This window comes from Oryza brachyantha, chromosome 1, assembly GCF_000231095.2.
Source record: "Oryza brachyantha chromosome 1, ObraRS2, whole genome shotgun sequence".
Taxonomy (NCBI): domain Eukaryota; kingdom Viridiplantae; phylum Streptophyta; class Magnoliopsida; order Poales; family Poaceae; genus Oryza; species Oryza brachyantha.
The window spans coordinates 1,782,652-1,803,508 of NC_023163.2; the positions used below are offsets into that span (position 1 = coordinate 1,782,652).

At 38.8% G+C, this 20,857-nt stretch overlaps 1 protein-coding gene across 1 annotated transcript; it reads left to right on the forward strand.

The window, feature by feature from the left end:
• Window positions 1-240: 240 nt before the first annotated feature.
• LOC102712476 (protein NRT1/ PTR FAMILY 8.1-like) lies at window positions 241-2,515 on the forward strand. Its single transcript, XM_040526702.1, has 2 exons — window positions 241-404; window positions 507-2,515. Exons 1-2 carry the CDS (start codon window positions 296-298, stop codon window positions 2,141-2,143), a joined length of 1,746 nt encoding a protein of 581 aa, XP_040382636.1. The 5' UTR covers window positions 241-295; the 3' UTR covers window positions 2,144-2,515.
• Window positions 2,516-20,857: the final 18,342 nt, after the last annotated feature.

Below are 20,857 nucleotides of genomic sequence, written 5' to 3' on the forward strand. Positions count from 1 at the left end.
TTGACTCGATTCGATTGAGTAATGAGATCAGATAGCTTTCTGAACCTACCTAACTTGTGCATTTCTATTCTGAATTTCTGATGGATATATTCAAGTCCCCATCATACAGAGGATTGGAACAATTCCTGATTATTCAATGTTGATATTTTGGTCCTAATAGTGTTTCATCAGAAGCTATATCTATCCACACATATATATATAACCCATTGCTTCCTCATCGTCGAACTTGCAGGTAGCCACTGTGAGTGTGAGTGTGAGCAAAGCAGAGCAGCAGCGCAGAGCATCAGGCATCGCCATGGGTGAGGTTGCAGACATGTACACCCAAGATGGCACCGTGGACGTCAAGGGGAACCCCGCGGAGAAGAAGAGCACCGGCAACTGGCGTGCCTGCCCCTACATCCTCGGTACGCACAGCCTCACCTCCTCCTCAAATTGCCATGCTTTTGAGCTTTTCCATGTCCATTAATGGCGGCATGCGAGTGACTGTCCATGAACGAATGGTTCAGCTAACGAGTGCTGCGAGAGGCTGGCCTACTATGGCATGAGCACCAACCTGGTGAACTACATGAAGACCCGGCTCGGGCAGGAGAGCGCCATTGCCGCGAACAATGTCACCAACTGGTCCGGGACGTGCTACATCACCCCCCTCATCGGCGCCTTCCTGGCCGATGCCTACATGGGGAGGTTCTGGACCATTGCCAGCTTCATGATCATCTACATCCTGGGCCTGGCGCTGCTGACGATGGCGTCGTCGGTGAGGGGGCTGGTGCCGGCGTGCGACGGCGGGACGTGCCACCCGACGGAGGCGCAGACGGGGGTGGTGTTCTTGGCGCTGTACCTGATCGCGCTGGGCACGGGCGGGATCAAGCCGTGCGTGTCGTCGTTCGGGGCGGACCAGTTCGACGAGAACGACGAGGGGGAGAAGCGGAGCAAGAGCTCCTTCTTCAACTGGTTCTACTTCTCCATCAACATCGGGGCGCTGGTGGCGTCGTCGGTGCTGGTGTACGTGCAGACGCACGTCGGGTGGGGGTGGGGGTTCGGCATCCCGGCCGTCGTCATGGCCGTCGCCGTCGTCAGCTTCTTCGTCGGCACGCCGCTGTACAGGCACCAGCGGCCCGGGGGCAGCCCGGTGACGCGCATCGCGCAGGTGCTCGTCGCGTCGGCGAGGAAGTGGGGGGTGGCGGTGCCGGCCGACAAGTCGAGGCTGCACGAGACGGTGGACAAGGAGTCCGGCATCGAGGGCAGCCGGAAGCTGGAGCACACGGAGCAGTTCGCGTGCCTGGACAGGGCGGCGGTGGAGACGCCGGAGGACAGGGCGGCGGGGGCGGGGAGGAGCCCGTGGCGGCTGTGCACGGTGACGCAGGTGGAGGAGCTGAAGAGCGTGGTGCGGCTGCTGCCGATCTGGGCGAGCGGCATCGTGTTCGCGACGGTGTACGGGCAGATGAGCACCATGTTCGTGCTGCAGGGGAACACGCTCGACGCCAGCATGGGGCCGCACTTCTCCATCCCGGCGGCGTCGCTCTCCATCTTCGACACGCTCAGCGTCATCGCCTGGGTGCCCGTCTACGACCGCCTCATCGTGCCGGCGGTGCGCGCCGTGACGGGGCGGCCGCGCGGGTTCACGCAGCTGCAGCGCATGGGCATCGGCCTCGTCATCTCCATCTTCTCCATGCTCGCCGCCGGCGTGCTCGACGTCATCAGGCTGCGCGCCATCGCCCGCCACGGCCTCTACGGCGACAAGGACATCGTCCCGATCTCCATCTTCTGGCAGGTCCCGCAGTACTTCATCATCGGCGCCGCCGAGGTGTTCACCTTCGTCGGCCAGCTCGAGTTCTTCTACGACCAGGCGCCCGACGCCATGCGGAGCATGTGCTCGGCGCTGTCGCTCACCACCGTCGCGCTAGGCAACTACCTCAGCACGCTGCTCGTCACCATCGTCACGCACGTCACCACCAAGAACGGCGCCGTCGGCTGGATCCCGGACAACCTCAACCGCGGCCACCTCGACTACTTCTTCTGGCTCCTCGCCGTGCTCAGCCTCATCAACTTCGTCGTCTACCTCGTCATCGCGAGCTGGTACACCTACAAGAAGACGGCGGATTCCCCCGACGACGACAAAGCCGACCACCACGCAGCGAATTGAAACCGATCACACACTTGCACAAAGCTGATCATCACACAACACAAGGTGAATTGAGCTGAACTGAAGCTGCTCTGCTGCTGACTTCTCTGGCGTGTCAATGTCAGAATGCGTGTGTTCTAGACAAGTTCTTGGAAGATAAATGGGAAAAAGGATTAGTGTCATTTGTGACCTTCAAAGATGTTATAGTGTTAATTGTGTTACGTCTGGTAGAAGAAAGAAAAGAAGAATTTGGGGGTGTTAATTAGTTTAGATTTATAAATGTCTATGTTTAGTTTTTTTGTGCAAATGCATTGGCCAAATTACCCGTGCAAGAAATAAGGGCTTGTATGTGTGGAGACTAGAGTATATAATCAGAAGTTCATTCAGGTTGCAGACATGTCATTGTTTACCAGAAAGACTGCAACTTATGGACTAAATCCTCTTCATGCATGAAGAATGGTTAATGTGCTAGTAATCCAGACGAAGATTATTAATCATTGTATTTTCATCACTACCATCCAAAGCTGCTGACAAATAACGCCTTAAAATTACTATGATATTATGAAAAGGTAGTGAGTAGCACAGTGTCTTCAGGCTCAGATTATTGGATAGTATTTTTTTTTTCACAAAACTTGTTTCCAGACTATTAATATGTTTCTATTTTTTGAGGAAAAAATACACTAAATAGTAAGGTGGTCTTTCCCAGCTGTGGAATTCATTGTAAAACATAAAGCATATGAAGTTTTGAACAATGTTAGTGCTCTTAAATTAAGGCTCCTGGTTTGCTATCACCAACCTTGGGCCTAAATAGATAGGCATAAGTTCTCAGTCCTAGAAGAGGTTGGCCCAATATAAGTCCTACATTGCTAAAGTTCTTGCCAATACACTTATCCTTGTCCACTTGTCTAACCTCTCATCTCTCTATGCAATAACCCAACAATACTAGGCTTGTTTTAATTTGGAGCCAATTTTTTTCATAACGAATGTGTATAAATTTATGGGGTTTGACAACTTCTTGGTCAAATGGTCAACCTTATTTTCTTTTGTCGTTTGTTGTTTCTGGGTGCAACATTCTTCAGCTGATTTTTTTTGTTGAGATCTATGTATAAATTAACTATTAATGATGACAACAACGATAAAGTCTAGTCACAAAAATAACTGAGATAAGTTGCATGCTTTACTACCTCACATGGAGATCCTCTGTTGATAAAACACTAACTGTGGACACCAAGATATGTTTCTTACTCTCTTAGTCGATCCTGCATCACACATTCACAACCCTAGCAAACTCATACATCATAGGGGGCACTTGCCCTTCTGGGCTCCCTCTCGTGCTTTGCCTGTAGGGGTGGACAGAAAGCTCGTGGCTCGTTAGCTCGGTCGGCTCGTGACAAACTCGGCTCGGCTCGTTTCATTTTTCTAACGAGCCGAGCTAGCATTTTAGCTCGTTAAAGATAACGAGCCAGCTCGAGCTGGCTGGTGAGCCTAACGAGCTAGACCAAAGACACAAGATTCACCGGTGTTCATTGATTTCAACCTGGAATACATGTGTTTAGTACTTCATAGGTTCACCATGTAATTTGTTGGTTCAAACTTTAATATTTAAATACAATTTCATATGATTTGCATGTTTGAAATAATAATTTGCTTGTATAACCTATTAAAAAATTATTTAGGTTAACTTTTTATGCATGACTCACGAGCCTAACGAGCCAGCTCGAGCTTTATAACGAGCCGAGCCGAGCTAGGTTTTTAGCTCGTTACGATAACGAGCCGAGCCGAGCTGGGTTTTTAGCTTAACGAGCTGGACCGAGCCGAGCTAGCTCGTTATCCAACCCTATTTGCCTGGAACCTTGCACCAAACTCCACAACACTCAACTCTTTGTTGGAGGACACGCTGTTAGGGTCTAATTATGATGATCTACACTTGGCTTAAAACATTGTAAACTTAGCAAAATTTAGTAAAAGTCTGACTAGAAAAGACCATGAATTACTCGTTAGTGGCGATGCTCAGATCCCATGTCACACATCCCTTAGGATGCATGATGTGTCTATCTAAGTAAATATGCATGGATACCACCCGGGAGTAGGGTTGCCAAGAGTATCAAAGGTAGGTGTCAATGCACATTAGCTCGTTGTACGTCAACATGGTACTTGTGAAAAACAAAGCACAAGAGGGTGACAATAGTATGTATTGTGGCTTACCTCCAAGGGTCAACATGCTAGAAGACGGCAATTCTAGTGGCTTACCTTCAAGGGCCAACATGTTAGAAGAGGCAATTCTAAAAAAAACATAGAAGTTACTTCACCCACACAAAATCCACACTATATTCCCTATACGATGCACTCCTTATAGAACTAATTATTGATCGGCTAGTAGGTTATCCTAGTACCCTTCTATCTCACATCCGAAGAAGACAGAGTGATTGGAGTTGATAACTATTTCTTTCCTTGTGGCTATGCCTTAAGTACAACTAGATCTAGGTAGTTAGCTAAAATAAACCAACAATTATCCCTCAGGTCATGTCTCATTGTTCCTAAAGTATTTGTGCTTCCTCCTTTTTTTCACCATGCACCTAAATTGGCAACATGCTCAATGTGAAGATAATTGGTGGTGCTGATAATGAATATTTGACGCTTTAGTTTAGTAATTGAAAATTTTCAATCAATTAGTTGCATAATACACGTTTATCACATAATGACTATAGTTTAGATTTTTGCCACTTGACATGTAGTACACCATGGCGAAGCACATTAGCACAACATACAACATCAAATAGCAACACCACTACATTTTGAGCCATTTTTTGTCCACCCTGAGGAGGTGCATAGGAAATAAAGTTTAGAACTGACACATATAAAAAAAATCTAGTACATTATTAAATGCTAAATTTTGTTTTGTGTACAAATGCATTAACCAAAGTATCTGCAGAAAAAAAATAATAAAAGGATAGCATGGAGTATGTCATCGTAACCTTAGTTGTTCATTCAGTTCACAAAAATTTCAATGTCTAGCAGTTAGAAGACTGCAGCTTATGGCAAGTATGGTTAACATGCCTGGTAATCCAGATGATTTGTTACTTAACAGTTGCAAATTTTGACAATAGATTAATCCATGTAATTTCATCAATGAGAAATTTTATACTCATTGAGAAAGTATCTGGAGGTACCAAAATTTAATATTACCTCCAGAAAATATATCATTGAAACTGCTGACTAAGAACACCTTAAGGGAGTTCTGATATTAGGAATTATAACACACATAATTCAATCTTAGATTATTGGCTGGTTTTTTTTCACATAGCTTGTTGCAGGTTATTGGCAGAGTACACTAACTACTAAAACTCATTCTTTCTAGCAAGATTGCTGAATAGGATGGCCTTCCCCCTTTGTAAGGCCCGATGCAAGCATATGAAGTTCTGAACAGCTTTAGTGCTCTCAAATCAAGGCTATTTTGCTATCACCAATCTAATTGGGTGTGAAGGCTGAATTGATAGGCCTACAAGAGGCTGGCCCAATATAAGTTCTACATGGATAAATTTCTTTCTAATACATTTGTACTAGTTTCTCTAATTGCTAGCAATCTTCATTCAGTTGAATTCTTAGTTCTGACTGGCATGTTCTTTGAGGAATGAAACCATTCTATTCAGCGGCACACTTCCCAAACTCATAAACAATACAATTTTCTTATAGAATTTCTATATATGAATCTCTTGGAAAATTATTTTAAAGCCATTTTTAACTTTATAATAGTTTATTCATTCATTTGTTCCCTCGAGTCATCACAAAATCATCCAGCTATTTAGCTATTCAGCACAAAATAACATGCTCATGTATTGGTCAAACTTCACTTTCAGCTAGAACATCTGCCAAAGTTATATCCAAGTTAAAAAGAAATAATGGAGGAAGTACCGATCAGCTACATGTGGAGCCAGCCAACAGTCTGAATTAACCAATTAACTGCGAAACATTCAACTATATGAAGCTAAAACCGCATCAATCTATTACATCTCAATTTGCATGAATCTTCAGTAGTGGACATGCGTCACAAAATTAGACTCCACAAAGCTCTCGGATGCTGCAACAGATCATCAGCTTGTTGCATGCAGATTGGCGACGATGCTCTGGCTTAAACAAAAGAGCAATTTTACGGTACTTGAGAAAGTACCATGAGGTACTAAAATTTTAGTGCAATATTTTGATATCTCTTGGTACCTAGGTACTAAGATGTACCAATTTTATGCTAAAATTTTGGTAACTCTCAGTACCTACTCAAAGACTGTAAAATTGCTTTAAACAAATATGGTTTTGCGTGTCTTCTGCAAAAACAAGATCAAGATGACGAATACTACATTTAATTACGATGGATATGAGCAGGCACGCTTTTGGAGATGCTTCAAAGTCTAGCTTGTGGCTATAATTTGCATAATAAGATGAGTACATTTCCTCCATATACTCCCTAATAGTCTTTCATCTTTTGTCTTATATAGCTAAATCTTTTTTTTCCGAATATGCAAGAGAATTGTGCATCTTTGCGTTAAGAAGGGAAATAAGGAATAGCTAAGCAAAAATTATTTTACTCTCTTTTTTTTTGAAAGAGATGTAAGGAAACTCTCAATCTTGCTGGTATTTTCTGTCATGTAAATAAAAGAGTAACATGCATGCTAACAAAAAAAAATGCTTCTTTTTACACACATGAAAGTTGGTCACCTGTTACTTGTCGCACGCACCTCAAAGCGCCCACATCACACCATGAATCATTATTTATTATATGAAATTCCAATGGCAGAAAAGGCGAGCGAACAACTTGATCAGCAAAAATTCCTCGTGTAAAACATGTATTCTCTGTCCAGGATCAATGCTCAGAACCTCACAGATTAGTTATGCATTTGAGTTTAAAAAACTAGGAAAAAATAATTTTGTATAACCTTTTAGTACATACAATTGTATCAGCTTTGATGTACTTGGCCAAAAGCAATAAAATTTCCATTATCTAAAAATAAATAAGAAAAAAAAGATTAATTGTTTGCATCTTGTCATATATTCAGGATCATATATAAACTACATATATTTTGTATGTTCCATATGTATAAGGAGAAATGCATATTTTAAGCACTTAGTTTGTGATCATTTGTTGGTCGTCAAAGGCAAATCTGTAAAACCTAATATATCGTGTACACCAAACCAACTATATAGCGTTGTGAATAAAATTTTTATTTTCATGTTCTTAGCCACTAAAAGATTAGACTAAAAATAAGTAACCATAAAAAAAATCCTAAAATCAACTTTAAATTTAAAACTGAAAATTCAAATTTTGGATTATAAGTATAAACAAAAGCGAAAAAAATGATGGTGTAGATTGTACAGCATTATATCCTCTGAAGTGTTACTAGAGAGTTGTTAAACTCCCCTTTAAGATAAGAGATTTAAGCATATATATTAGCATTTCAAAACACTAACCCGAACATATATAGCGCGTGCATTATACGAACACGATGCAGAGATGCCAGGATTTTTACTCTATTATTACAAAAAAGTATGTGAAGTGTTTGAGGCAAAACTTTGCCGCCATAGTACATGAATTAATTACTTTAATCCTTAGCTCTCTAGATATGCACTTTAATATTTTACAGTTTTCGAGACTAAAAATTCAATTTAGAAATACTTAAGAGCCAGCTGCTAGATCTCTATCACAAAGTTATATATGTTCCAAGAAGACCAGGATAATCCCACTTTACGTATATTCCAGCCTAAGCTACAATTAATAACATGGAAAAAAAATGTAACCAATTTAGCTAGCAGTGATAACGCTAGAAGGATTATTGGAAAGGGATGATCAACTGGAGCTTGTTGGTGAAAACACACAAATAATTAATTAATTAATATAAATGCAGACACAGAACAATATACTAATAAACATGTTCTTGGATTCGGTGATTAATTTGCATCAATGACGGCGCCAGCTGCTACCTAGTGATCTGCAAGCTGAGAAGACTGGATCAGGAGGGTCAAAGAGCATGTGAGATTGTACAATTAACAAGCTGCAGCTATCAAGCATCGATCCGGTATTTCTGTTAGCTATCTACTAACTAACTATAGTATATATAATTAGTGGTGATGTTTGTTATTCCCATGCATATATAGGTCATGTGATGTGCATGCAGTGTGGTCTTAAACCAAGATCTAGCTTAGCTAGCAGCTCAGCCTAGCTAGTTATCATGACTCTGAACTAATCTTTAATTATATTAGTGTCTACCTGCATCTCATATCAGCTAGTGAGACTCGTCCTTTCAACCATTACTTTATCTTGATGCATCACCCATTATTTCCTTTTTTTTACAGTGTAAGGAATTCATTGCCAAGAGGAAAACTAGTTTTTCTTGTCATAGATAAACTTAGCTACTAGTACTTAACAGGATATGTACTAGGATCTGATACCACAAAAAAACAGCTTAGGAGTTTTACCATTCATCCAGCCCATTGATAGTTCTACTCCAAATTCATTAGATAATTAAGAACACAAAACCAGGCACCTTCACTGCTTGCTCGACCGGCATGTAATCACATCCTGAAGTTGATTTGCGCAGTGTTTTTCCCATGTAATTAGCAACCAAAAGCAAAGGATTTATATAAAAAAGCAGCATGCATATACTAAGAACAATCAAGAAAATTTAACTGCATACCTTGTAGTTTGAGCTATGGCAATAATCATATGGGAGATAGGAAGAGCTCAGGCTGCTGATAAGAACGCAAGAGAAGTCTGAACTCTACACCCAACAATGAAATACTGAAGAACATGCACCTGAGTACCAAGAATTCAAGATGGACATCGAAAATTAATGGCTAGAGGAAGCCTCCAAAAGGATCGCATGATCCGTCGAGCTGCCTGTAGACGACGACCGCCATGGAAGCTGAGCGAGGAAGGATCAATGCGATCCCTTTGGATGCTTCCCCAAGACATTGCTGCTATACCTGCACTCCTCTCTCTCTCTCTCTCTCTCTCTCTCTCTCTCTCTCTCTCTTACTCTGAAAGTCTGAAGGCTGCAGAAGCATGGAGAGGTGTTGTGCAAGAAAGCTCCAGTGAGGTCCTTATATATAGGTACGCAACCTTGCTTTGCCCATAAGTTTATTCATGGTTGCTTTGATTTAATTTCTTCCAAAAAAATGGACCAGTATTTTATCCTCTTGCAATTTAAATTTTCACATTCCTCCATGGATTTCTCTTAACCATAATAGTTTGGCGCGTTCCTATTAACGATCCTATGCCCTTTTTAATGTAGACTTCAAACCGGATATTCGACAATAAAGGTCGGTCATATATATACTATCTCTGTTCTAAAATATAAGTATTTATAGATTGTTCAGCACACACTAAGAAGATATTAAAATATTTTCTTTTAATCACTTCACTGATTAATTTTTGAATTTTGAATTGATTAGATTCCCCTTCTAAGCATCGGATTGGATTTGGAATCATTTTAATGATTGAAATCGTGTGAATCATTGCAGAAATAGTTATATTATGGTACAAATTTTGAAGACTACATATGCATACATTTTAAAAGGATGGGGTACCTTATAGTCATAATTAAATTAGGCTATAATTACTGTGTTTTATTGTACTAGATGGTACGTTCAATTCTGTAATCATCGAGAAAGCCGTTACTAGTGGACACCAAAATCAGATATATGCAACTCTAGAGGGAGCATATGAGAGATAACATTGTTAATAAGTACATGTTTATGGTTTGTTTATGCCATAATCAATTATGGTTGCATCATTAGATGAAGCGTAAACTGAGGGGGTTCTTCTCAGATGCCTTTAACTTTCCCCTAATTTTGGTTCTTTTCTAGCTAGTTTGCAAAATGGGCTTTGCAAGCAATGCATATGGGGATGATTGATTATGAAAGCAAATTAAGAAAGTTGGATGACTGTATCAGCACCTGCCAGATCTTTTGGTGATTAGGGACTCCATTTTTTTACTTAGATTAGAGATGCATGTGGCCCTGGGAACAACTAATTGCAGCCATTCAATCATTAAATCCAGCCATTACACTGATTCCCCCTACCTTCTGCTTATGTGCCCCCTAACTGCTTTCTAGCTGCTATTCTCTCATCAGTTGAGACCCCTTGAGCATCTTTTCCCTCTTATCTTAATGACAAGTGCTTACTAGCCTTTTGCACAGTAGCTAGGCTAATTGGTTAAGATATTGTAAAAGGGTCCTAGATTGCAAGTAGAATTGGCAAATGTCCTGCAGATCTGAGTACCAATCCAGCACCTATATGTTAATCTTTCTAGTACATTCGCCGTTTGTCATGTTACAGATGTTGTTACAGTGTTGTAACATGCTTGAATAATGTCTTTTTGTCCTCCTGCTGCTTTCCCAGTTTTGCTACAGTGCTGTAACATGTATCCAAAATGCACACAATCTAGCAGAAATAGCAGCTGTAGGCCAATATTCAGACAGTTCACAGATTGCTGCTGTTACATATAAACCATATTGTTCTGTTCTACTTCTATGTAAATTGGAATTGTTGAGTCCTTCAAAAAAAGATACAGTAAATGCTGCCCAAATTGAACAAACAAGTAGAGGGAAATTGTTTGGCTTATTCAGAAAAAAGCCAAACAGCATATTTGCAAATAAAAAATAATTTATGAATTTATATATATATGTGTGTGTTCTTAGCGATCTAAGAGCCAATACCGAAAAATAAAGTACGATGAAAAAATCCCCAAAATTTACTCCAAATTCAAGGTTGAAAATTTAAATTTTATCTTATAAGTATAAAGAGAAGCGAAAAGAAGGATCGGTAGACATTTCAGCATGGTAGATTGGTATAGTTGTGGACTTGCTTCCTTCTTACAAGATCAGCATGGGCACATTCACTAGCCAGAAAAGAAAAATACTCTCTTATGTGTATGTCTATACTGCCTTTACAGATGTCTTCAGGGAGATGTACCCATCATGCATGCAGGGAAGCTCCTATTATCAATGGTCCAAAAAAAAATAATGAATACTCTTTGAATAATCAGGATTTCAATGATGAATGAAATGCAGGTACTATATGTTACACTTTCTACCAAAGTTAAGAAGGTTAGAAAAAAGATTTACATGATGATGGTGTGTCATATAATACAGTACAGTGATACCTTGGCATCTAACAGTGCTGATTTGTTTGTCTGTCTTGATTTGGCTCTTTTGTTTGTGCCGAAAGAGGAGACGTGAATATATGATCTGCCATGTGCATCCATATGATTCCTCCCTGACAAAGTCCAAACATTCTTTTTGTGTGTGATCACCAGATGCAATCTTATCTCTGAAAGCAAGCTCATCAGCAGCAGCAGCACCAGGACCCCCTTCTAGGGCATTGCTCACATGTGCTCAATCCAACCAGAGCCCCTCTTGATCCCTATACTCCTCCATTCACTACAGAAACTAATAATCAATCTTGCTGCAGTGACTGCCTCAACAGCATGTAAGCCATGCACTCACTCACATGTAAAGATCCACCAAATGGGCTTGTGTTCTACCACTCACATGCAAAGGCATACATGCCCATGTTGCTATCTCGTCGCTCATGAATGTGTGAAATGTGAGCTCCGATTCATAGAAGGAGCAGAAAAAAAGTATCCACGCCGACTGTTCAGTTCTTCGACGCAACAATTATTGGAGAAAATTCAGGGAGTTCAGTACTGGTAGATGTGAATGCTCTGGCACTGAAAGTCTGAAGAACTGTTCACTCTGAACTGATGGTCCTAGCTCCTGTCATATGTTGTTATGGCGTGCACAACTGCACATTGACATTGCTGATCTCAGTCTAAGTACACTTGAATAATCCTATTTCGGTCAAACAAACATGTGACTGTGATTATATATTCAGTCATACCTGAAGCCCTAACCCTACCAACATTCAGAAGACTGGACTGCACATCATCTGAATTAATTTGATCTCTGGTTGATCAAACCGTCATAAACCGAAGGAAGTTACCATCAAATATAAAATTAGCATCTACATGATTGAAATTGCAAGGAGGAGGATCCTGTTGGCAATCTGAAAAACAAAGATTTGGCTCACCTAAAAGGGCGGCCGTATTCAGAGATGTTCTTTTTTTTTGCGAGAGCGGCCGTCTGCTCTCAGTCTCACCTCACATGCAGCTGAAGCTGCACCAGAAAGAAAACTATGAAACAAAACCAATACGTCTCTCGTTGAGCACATGGATTGCAGCACGCATGAAGCAGCTAGGCACCTCGTGAGCATCTCTTCCCTAGCTTTCTTTCTTTCTTTCTTTCTTTCTTCCCCCAATCATTGAAGAGTACACGCCACAGCAAGATCGCCGCCCAAATTTGGTTTCAGAGATTAATTTTATTTTCTGTTCTTTCTTTCTTTGTTTCTTTTCTTTTCTTCCAGCTTGCTCAGCTTTATGGTCATTAACCAAACAAAGGTGCCCTCAATTAGTAGCACTAATTGGGAACCTGATCTGATCTGATGACGGGTTTAGATAGCGGCCCAATCATTTGCGCCGATGATTAGCTAGCCGGCCGTTACGGCGTCATGAAATTTAATCAAAACATTTGCAGCTGAGTTGGTTAATCATCATGCCATATGATGATTTGGTATGTGATCACACTAGCTTAGCTAGCTACACATTATGGTTCAGCCGGCAGAGATATACTAATTCCATGGCAAATTCAAGTGGGGCAACTGGCCATGTAACACTTGACCTGCAATGTACCATGATCAAGCATGTCAGTTGGACTGTCATGTTTGTTGCTTAAATTTTATGCTTAAATTAGTGAGGTAATTTTTTAAGAAAAAAATTGTAGGAACTCAACTACAAAATTTTACTAGGCCTACATGACCAAGGCCCAACTACTCACATATGGCCCATTCCAGGCGGAATCTTCACATTTTCAATTCAAAGTGGAATAAGCCAATTTGAACTATATTTGGAACAATGAACAGAACAGGATTTGAATTGGATAGCTGAAGTGTAGCGTGTTACATAGATTCAAGCTCCTTTGCTTTGACTACTCACCGAATCGCCTGGTAAATTACTGGCAACTCAATATGTTTTACCCAAAGCTAACCTATTTCTTTTTGCCGGGAAGGCCCAGGAATGGACTCCCAAATTTCATCAAGATTGGAGAATTTACAAAAACAAAAACAGCATTCAGCCAAGAAAACTGTAAAAGTACAGCTGTAGGAAGGACCGAAGCCCTAAAAAACTGAAAAGCAAACTAAGACCATTGCAAATTAGCCGATTCCTGCTGGTTACCTGAAGATTTCAGGGACAACTCCTCTCTGAACTCCTGAAACCACTGAGCCGCTGATTTGCTGAGTGATTGAAAACCCTCGCATTTCGTTCCTTCCATAATAACCAGCATACCAGGGCAACCAGCGAGTCAAAATTTCTCCTGTGTAGCTCTTCCGGCAAGATTTCCTTGCCCTGTGCCACCAATCCGCAAAGGAGCTAACCTATTTCAGTCAAGTTTTACTTTTATCCTTCCTTTTGTAACTCGAGATACCGGTACCTCGTGGTACCAAATCGTTTCTGATCGTTGGATCTAACAATGCACATCCTACTTAGCTAGATCTAATGGTGAGAAACGATTTGGTACCTCGAGGTACCAAAAGGAAGGATAGGAGTAAAACTCTAGCTGGGCCTTATTAATCACCAAAACAATACATATTTAATCGTGCTCCCTTCTGTTTTTCTTTTGACAAGCTACCTATCTGCAGACAATATGTATAAACCAATTTTTTGTTCAGTTGGTTAATATATCCTCTTATATACTTGTATGTAATATACTGTCTTACTATGCTTAACCAACTGGAAATCTCTCCGTGTTCTAAACTGGGATGCATATGAACACATGGTAGTAGCATGCATCTGGTTCTGGAGCAAAGAATGATAGGTCAAACAATTTTAGCTGTATATATAGGCAAGGAGAGCAATGCAGTCCCTGCAGTGATTGCACTAAATATACACATTTATGCTACCTGTAAATGAATAATATGATCCAATTGATTAGGTCCCGTTCTTTATAGCTTATATGGATAATGGGGTATCATGGATACACTCCTTAAGCTTGTAAACATGATTTTTTTTTGAAATGATATTATTTTAGTAATTTTATTAAAAAAAACAGAGGCCGGTCGGTTCGAAATGGTGCTAGTTTTACTATTTCGGCCAAAGGACTTATATTTTTACAATTTTCAATTAAAAACGGTGCGATTTTGGTAAAAAGAAATTCCATCTCGGTATGTCATAAAATACCTTTTAAAATCGATGTTTTAACTTTTCAAATATTTTGCAAATGAAAAATAATTTGCAAATAAAAATTTTATTTATGTATTCTTAGTGATCTAAAAGTCAAGTCTGAAAAATAAACTTCGGTGAAAAAACACCAAAATCAACTTACAACTTAAATATACAATTAAAAATTCAAATTTTAGCGTATAAGAATAAATAGAAATTAAAAGATGGAGGTGCTACACTACATGTCCTTTTGCTTCTAGATATTGCTTAGGAGTATCGCGTTTTTTTTTCGAACATGTTAAATATATTAATCAGAATAGACCATAATTTAAATCAGCGTGATGCCTATCGTCAGCCATGGGCCATGGCAATCTCGCGCAAATGGAGATTCTAGATATCAAACTAAAAGAAAAGAATCGGCAAGAAGATAACTAAGAGTTGTGTAATCCTATGAATTCGTGACCTCTGTATTCCTGATGCCTCCGATTGCCATATGTAAATACTACGTAGAGAGATGGAAAGATGAATGCATGGACACCACCCTGCAGCATTTCCTATCCATCGCTATGGCCTCAAGCTCCCAAGGTGAAGTTCGTGTGTTTTCCAGCTACCTATGGTTTGTCTCCTCTCCTTGGTTGATGGAGTGGTCCAGGTCGTCACTCTGCATGTCTAGAGATATATGTGCTACGTACCTCCGTATCAGAATATTATTTTTAAATTATTTAACAGAGATTAATATTAAAAAACTAACTATGATGCCCCATAATAAATATGAAATAAATGAGTATGGTAGGGTAGGTGAAAATAAATGAGAAAAAATTTAAATGAGAAGTGACTGATGTGATAAATAGTATCATGGATAGTATCAGAAATATTTATATCCTCTTTTTGTGCTTATGCTTTGTTTATATGCTAAAAATTGAATTTTGAACCTTAAATTTGAAGTTGATTTTGAGGTTTTTTCGTCCAAATTTATTTTTCAGCATATCAATAAAAAAATATAAAAGTTTTATTCATAAATTATTTTTTTATAAATATACTTTTTGTTTTTTTATAAAAATTGATCTTAGTTTGAAACTAAGGGAGTATACATGAGAGAGCTTCCAGACTTAAAGTTCATTCGGATAGAAGAGTACAGACTGCGGCGGAGGAGAAAACAACTTTCAATCCAGCTATTACATATAGATCGACTCCTCAATTTTTCTCAAGGTTAAACTATACGTTATATTGGATAAGCAAAAGGAACTAATAAACTCTAATTTTCTGACGTCTCCGATTCCTATGTGTGCCTACACACACAAAGAAAATGGACGAATTTATGGATGACATGCAAAGAATGCTGAATGATTAGACATTTCCTATCACAACTAGTTGGCCTGAAGCTCTGAAGGTGCAGTTTGTTTCTGCTCTAGCTAGCTTATTTCTTGGTTGATGGAGTCATGGAAGAGAGGTTCAGAGAACTTCAGACATCGGCTCATTGATCTGCACTCCTCTCGTTGGCATTCTACCGCCTAACATATCATGGATGATGATGTAATTGGCCATGTGTTCCAAGTACATATATAACAAATAAGGTGGTTGTGCTGGTGGCAATTGAGTTCTTTTTATCCGGAAGCATGGATGATGATGTAGTGTACGGATTGATAGTCATTCAAGTTTTACCCATAATTATTTTTAATCGTTAATAAATATGTGCAATACTCCCTATTCCCAGCTTCTACTCCTTCGCTTTCTGCACCCACATTTTCTAAACTACTAAATGATGTTTTTTGCAAAAATCTATATGGAAATTGTTTTAAGAATCACACTAATCATTTTCAAGCTTTTAGCTAATATTGTCTCTATATTTTAATAAATGGCATCATTAATTTTTAGCACATATTTGACAATTCATCTTATTTAAAAAGCTTATGTAATTATTATTTATTTTTATTATTACTAGATTTTATTACTAAGTGTATATTAGTTATAACCTATATTTTTTGCATACTTACACAAAATTTTCAAATATGGTCAAACATGTACCAATAATTCAATGGCATGTATCATCTATTAAAATATATTGAATATATTGGGAGTACTTAAATATTCATGTGGTAATGAGTTTCTCTATTTTATGTGCACGGGAGATTAGTTCTCAACCTTAACAGGTGAACACAGACCAAAACCTTTTTTTTTTTAAAATCTGCAGCTCTGCTTTTGTTTTAAATCTAAAGATAGATAGATAATCACATTACATTGCAGTGACCAAGACCGAGTGTAGCTGACCTATAGGTAGTCGAAGAATAACATGCATGTGGTCTATTTATCGCACGTCTCATGGTTGGACGTGGTGCTAATGCATGGATCTGTAGCTAACATTGTTGTTCTAGTCCATGTCGTCCATGTCGCTCGAGCTAGCCCAAGCTGAAATTTCCCAATAACTCTCGTGCCTACTTACAAATTTACATGTCCAAATGCATGAACACAAAGCTATCAGCTTGCTCCTAAATAATCGCCAATGTAATATGTGCTTAAACATGCTGCTGCTTCGATCTACCCTTTCTCTGTGTGCTCACTTAATGAATATATCTAACTAGTAACTATATACCTTGTCAATCTTAAAAAAAAACTAATATACACTTAGTAATTATATTGATACTCTTTGGGACAATATAATTTGTCAAATCCCGTGGGTAATTCTTGGGAAATTATTGGTTCTTGTGTTCTACCTCCGTCCCAATATATATCGGATTCTGACTATTCACTTATAGCTTTTAACTATTCGTCTTATTCAAAAATTTAGTGCAAATATAAAAACTTATAAGTAATAATTAAACTACTTTTAATAATAAACAAAATAAATAATATTTTCAAAAAACTTTGAATAAGATGAGTGGTCAAATATTATAAACAGAAAGTCAAAATCTCATATAACGTGGGATAGAGGGATCACTGGAGTGTAGTGAGCAGAGAAGAAGTGTTCAAAGTAACGTAGATGTGTATATATAGATAAGGAGAACAGTAGTCGACTAGCACGGTCTGAGTCCTCAATTCAATTAATATTGTAGTTCTAAATTTGTGTACGTATTAGCGTAAAGTATTAATATGAGTATCATGGTACCACCTGACTGGACAACAATAAGTGCATGGTTAATTCTGGGATAGCGGCAATGAAAACTTTATTTTTTTTCCACTTCATAAAGTTTTAATCTTAAATTTAGAGATTAACCAAATCAATCAAACATATATGCATGTGAGGGTCTGGCAATTCAAAGCTTAGAACTACAAAATAAGTTCTTGCTGAGTAAATGGCTGTGTATAAGCTCATTAATGAAGAAGGGGTGTGGCAAAGCTTATTTATGAGATACCTATAGACATATAGTTATTTCAGTAGGAGCATTACATACCTACTTGTATGAGAAAAGATGTCACATGCCTATGGACAGAGTACCGAGCAGATAAGAAATGGGACCCAATAAAAAAAGAAATATAAAATCATGATTGATTCCTACCAACATTGTTGGTATAATATTCATAGTTGTCTCTCTTATCTAAGGTATAAATACAAGACACTCGAGAGGGGAAGGAAGTGAGCCAACAAATTCTGAGGAGCAATTAGAATCCAACAAGTCTTCCGAGGCTAGTAGGCTCTAAGGGACAACTAGAAGGCAAACAAGACAGTCCCACGAGTTAACATTGGAGAGGCTTGATATTGTCTAGCTTATATAGTTGTAGACTAGACTAAGATTTTCTCCTCATATGGTATACAAATGTGATATCGATGTAATGGCAAAACAAGCTTTGGCTGATTCAAGTAGGTCAAGAAAAAGGAATTAATTGTGACCTCTAATTTCCTAATGCCTCTGAGTTGTGACCTCTAATTTCCTAATGTCTCTGATTAGCCTATTTCTTGGTTGATGGAAGAGAGGTTCAGGGCTTGAGGCATCAGCTCATCTGCACATATATACTTGCCTACTTGGGGAGTGGCTCTGTTTGGTACTCTGCCTACCTAACATATCATGTCCTATTTGCATTTTTGCCAGCAGATTACAATTACTTTGATTCACCATGTGCAACAATTGTGGCTCTGAATTACTTCCCAGCTGTTACTTAATTAAACCCTGGTTCATTTGTACCGAAAGAAGGAAGGCCAGATTTCACAGTGGCTAGTAATAATTTGTTAATGGTGGAATGATGATCTACAACTCCATGCATTTTTACATGACGGTTAGGACATAAAAAATGGAAACAGTGTTCAAGAAAAGGTCAGAGTTACAAATTGTACAAACAAAGAAAAGGTCAGAGTTACAAATTGTACAAACAAAGATGGAAAATAAGTAGTTCTAGCAGTGAAAACGATTGATCCAGGCGAAAGAACTCAACAGCATGAACTGGTAAGTTCATCCTCTCAAAAGGGAAAACTCCTGATGTCTCTCATGCTTAACTATGCATACTAACATATATGCTTGAGCATCTGAGGTAGCTTGGATTTTGTAGTGTGCATATGAACTTATGAAGCAACATCAATCTCAAGTGCAAATATGTATGTTTTGAGTAGAACAGAGCTAGAGATGAGATCCCATCAGTATTCTTTAGGAGAAACCAGAGCTACATATGTAGAAATTAATGTAGGCCCAGCTGGTTCTCAATTAAACAATCACAACATAGGTACGTACATTGGAGCCACATAACCATATATTTTTTTAATGAAGAACATCAGATAGTGTTTATATTGATATAGCAGAAAAAATAATAACCCTAGAAAACTATAATTAGAAAAAGAAAAACAAAGCCACCTATATAACTGACAAAGATTACATGTGTCAAAGAACTAGCACCGCACCTACTGCTGCCTGACCTATGATGAAGGCATGAAGCCACCGTTGAACCACCTACCAATGTCTACGGATATACTTCCTCTTCCTCTGTCCCAAAGAAAACCAATTCTTCGGTTTCCGTGTCAAAAGTTTGACCATCTGTTTTATTTGAAAAATTTTCAGAAAATTAAAAAAAATTAGTCACACATAAAGTAATATTCATGATTTATCATCTAATAAAAACAAAAATATCAATCATAAAAAAATTTAAATAAGACGAAGAGTCAAAAATTATAGGTAAAAAGTGAAAAATTGGTTTATTTTAGGACGGAGGGAGTACACTCTTATCTTTTTGTTTTTGCTTGTGCCAAAATTTAAATGTTTAACATTAAATTTAGAGTTAATTTTAGATTTTTTTCATAGAAGTTTATTTTTCAACATTGGTTTTTAGATCACTAAGAATATGTATATAAAAGTTTTATTCATAAATTGTTTTTCGTTTACAAATATGTCATTTGACTTTTTCTATGAGAAACCCAAATAATCACCCTGTAGTTGAAGAATGACCTTCTGTGCATCAACAGCAATAGAGGTTGCAGAGAAAGAGGGCAAGAGCGAAGAAAGATCGACTCATCCCTTATACAGACCTGCTATTCCAAAAGCGCTAGCTCAACTATCTATTGGCAAAAAGGATAGCCTTATATATTTTCAATTCTTTAGAGACGGTAAAAAAACTACTAGCGATTTTCCGTATGACAGACCAACCAGGGATCTGAACCATTTCCATTTTCTAGAAAAAATATACATTTATGCAATTACCTAATCACATACTTATTTTTATAACATCGATTTGGAGATACATCACCAACAAGTCATCTATCTTTTTAATGATGAATAAAATCTGCACCACTGACAAAACCAATTATGCAAAGTGAGACTTGTGTACCGAATGTCAGAGATAACCTTATAGTCGCGTCACTAAAACTGGAAGGAGCAAGTCGGTACACAAAGAAACGATTCTCGCTGGAGCCTTCTACGGGTTAGTGGAGTGCTGCACTTGTTTCAAACTGCCGAGAAAACTGCAATTGAATGGGAGAAAAACAATATGAAGTTTCAGATAGATATTCAGAAGAGAGCAGAGTGCAAAGCTACTACATGAATACTGATCCTAATCTTGCAAGGAAAACTATATCGGACCTTCAAGTTCCCAACGTCTCCCAGTCCGATGTATACACACGCTCATCGACGAAGGCATGCATATGTGCTTCGTCCAGTACACAATTGTACATTTCTTGTGGAATCTCACATCAGTAGATGAAATTGTTCTATTACTTGATACTGATACTGTGTGATACAGGATCTCAGAAAAAACTCAAGAAGAAAGCACGATAGGGATGACAAGAAGGAAATGGGAAAACATGAACCATATGGAGGGTAGGAAGAACAATGTGATCTTTATATGCTGGACTATCCTTGTTTGTATAAAATACGAAAAAAATGGGCTTTTATTACCACCTCAAGTACTATGCTATCACTCACATCTTTTTGCTTCTGTTCATACTTATAAGCTAAATTTTAAATTTTTAACCTTAAATTTGGAGTTGTTTTGGGTGGTCTTTTCACCGTAGTTTATCTTCAACATTGGCTTTTAAATCGCTAAAAATACGTACATA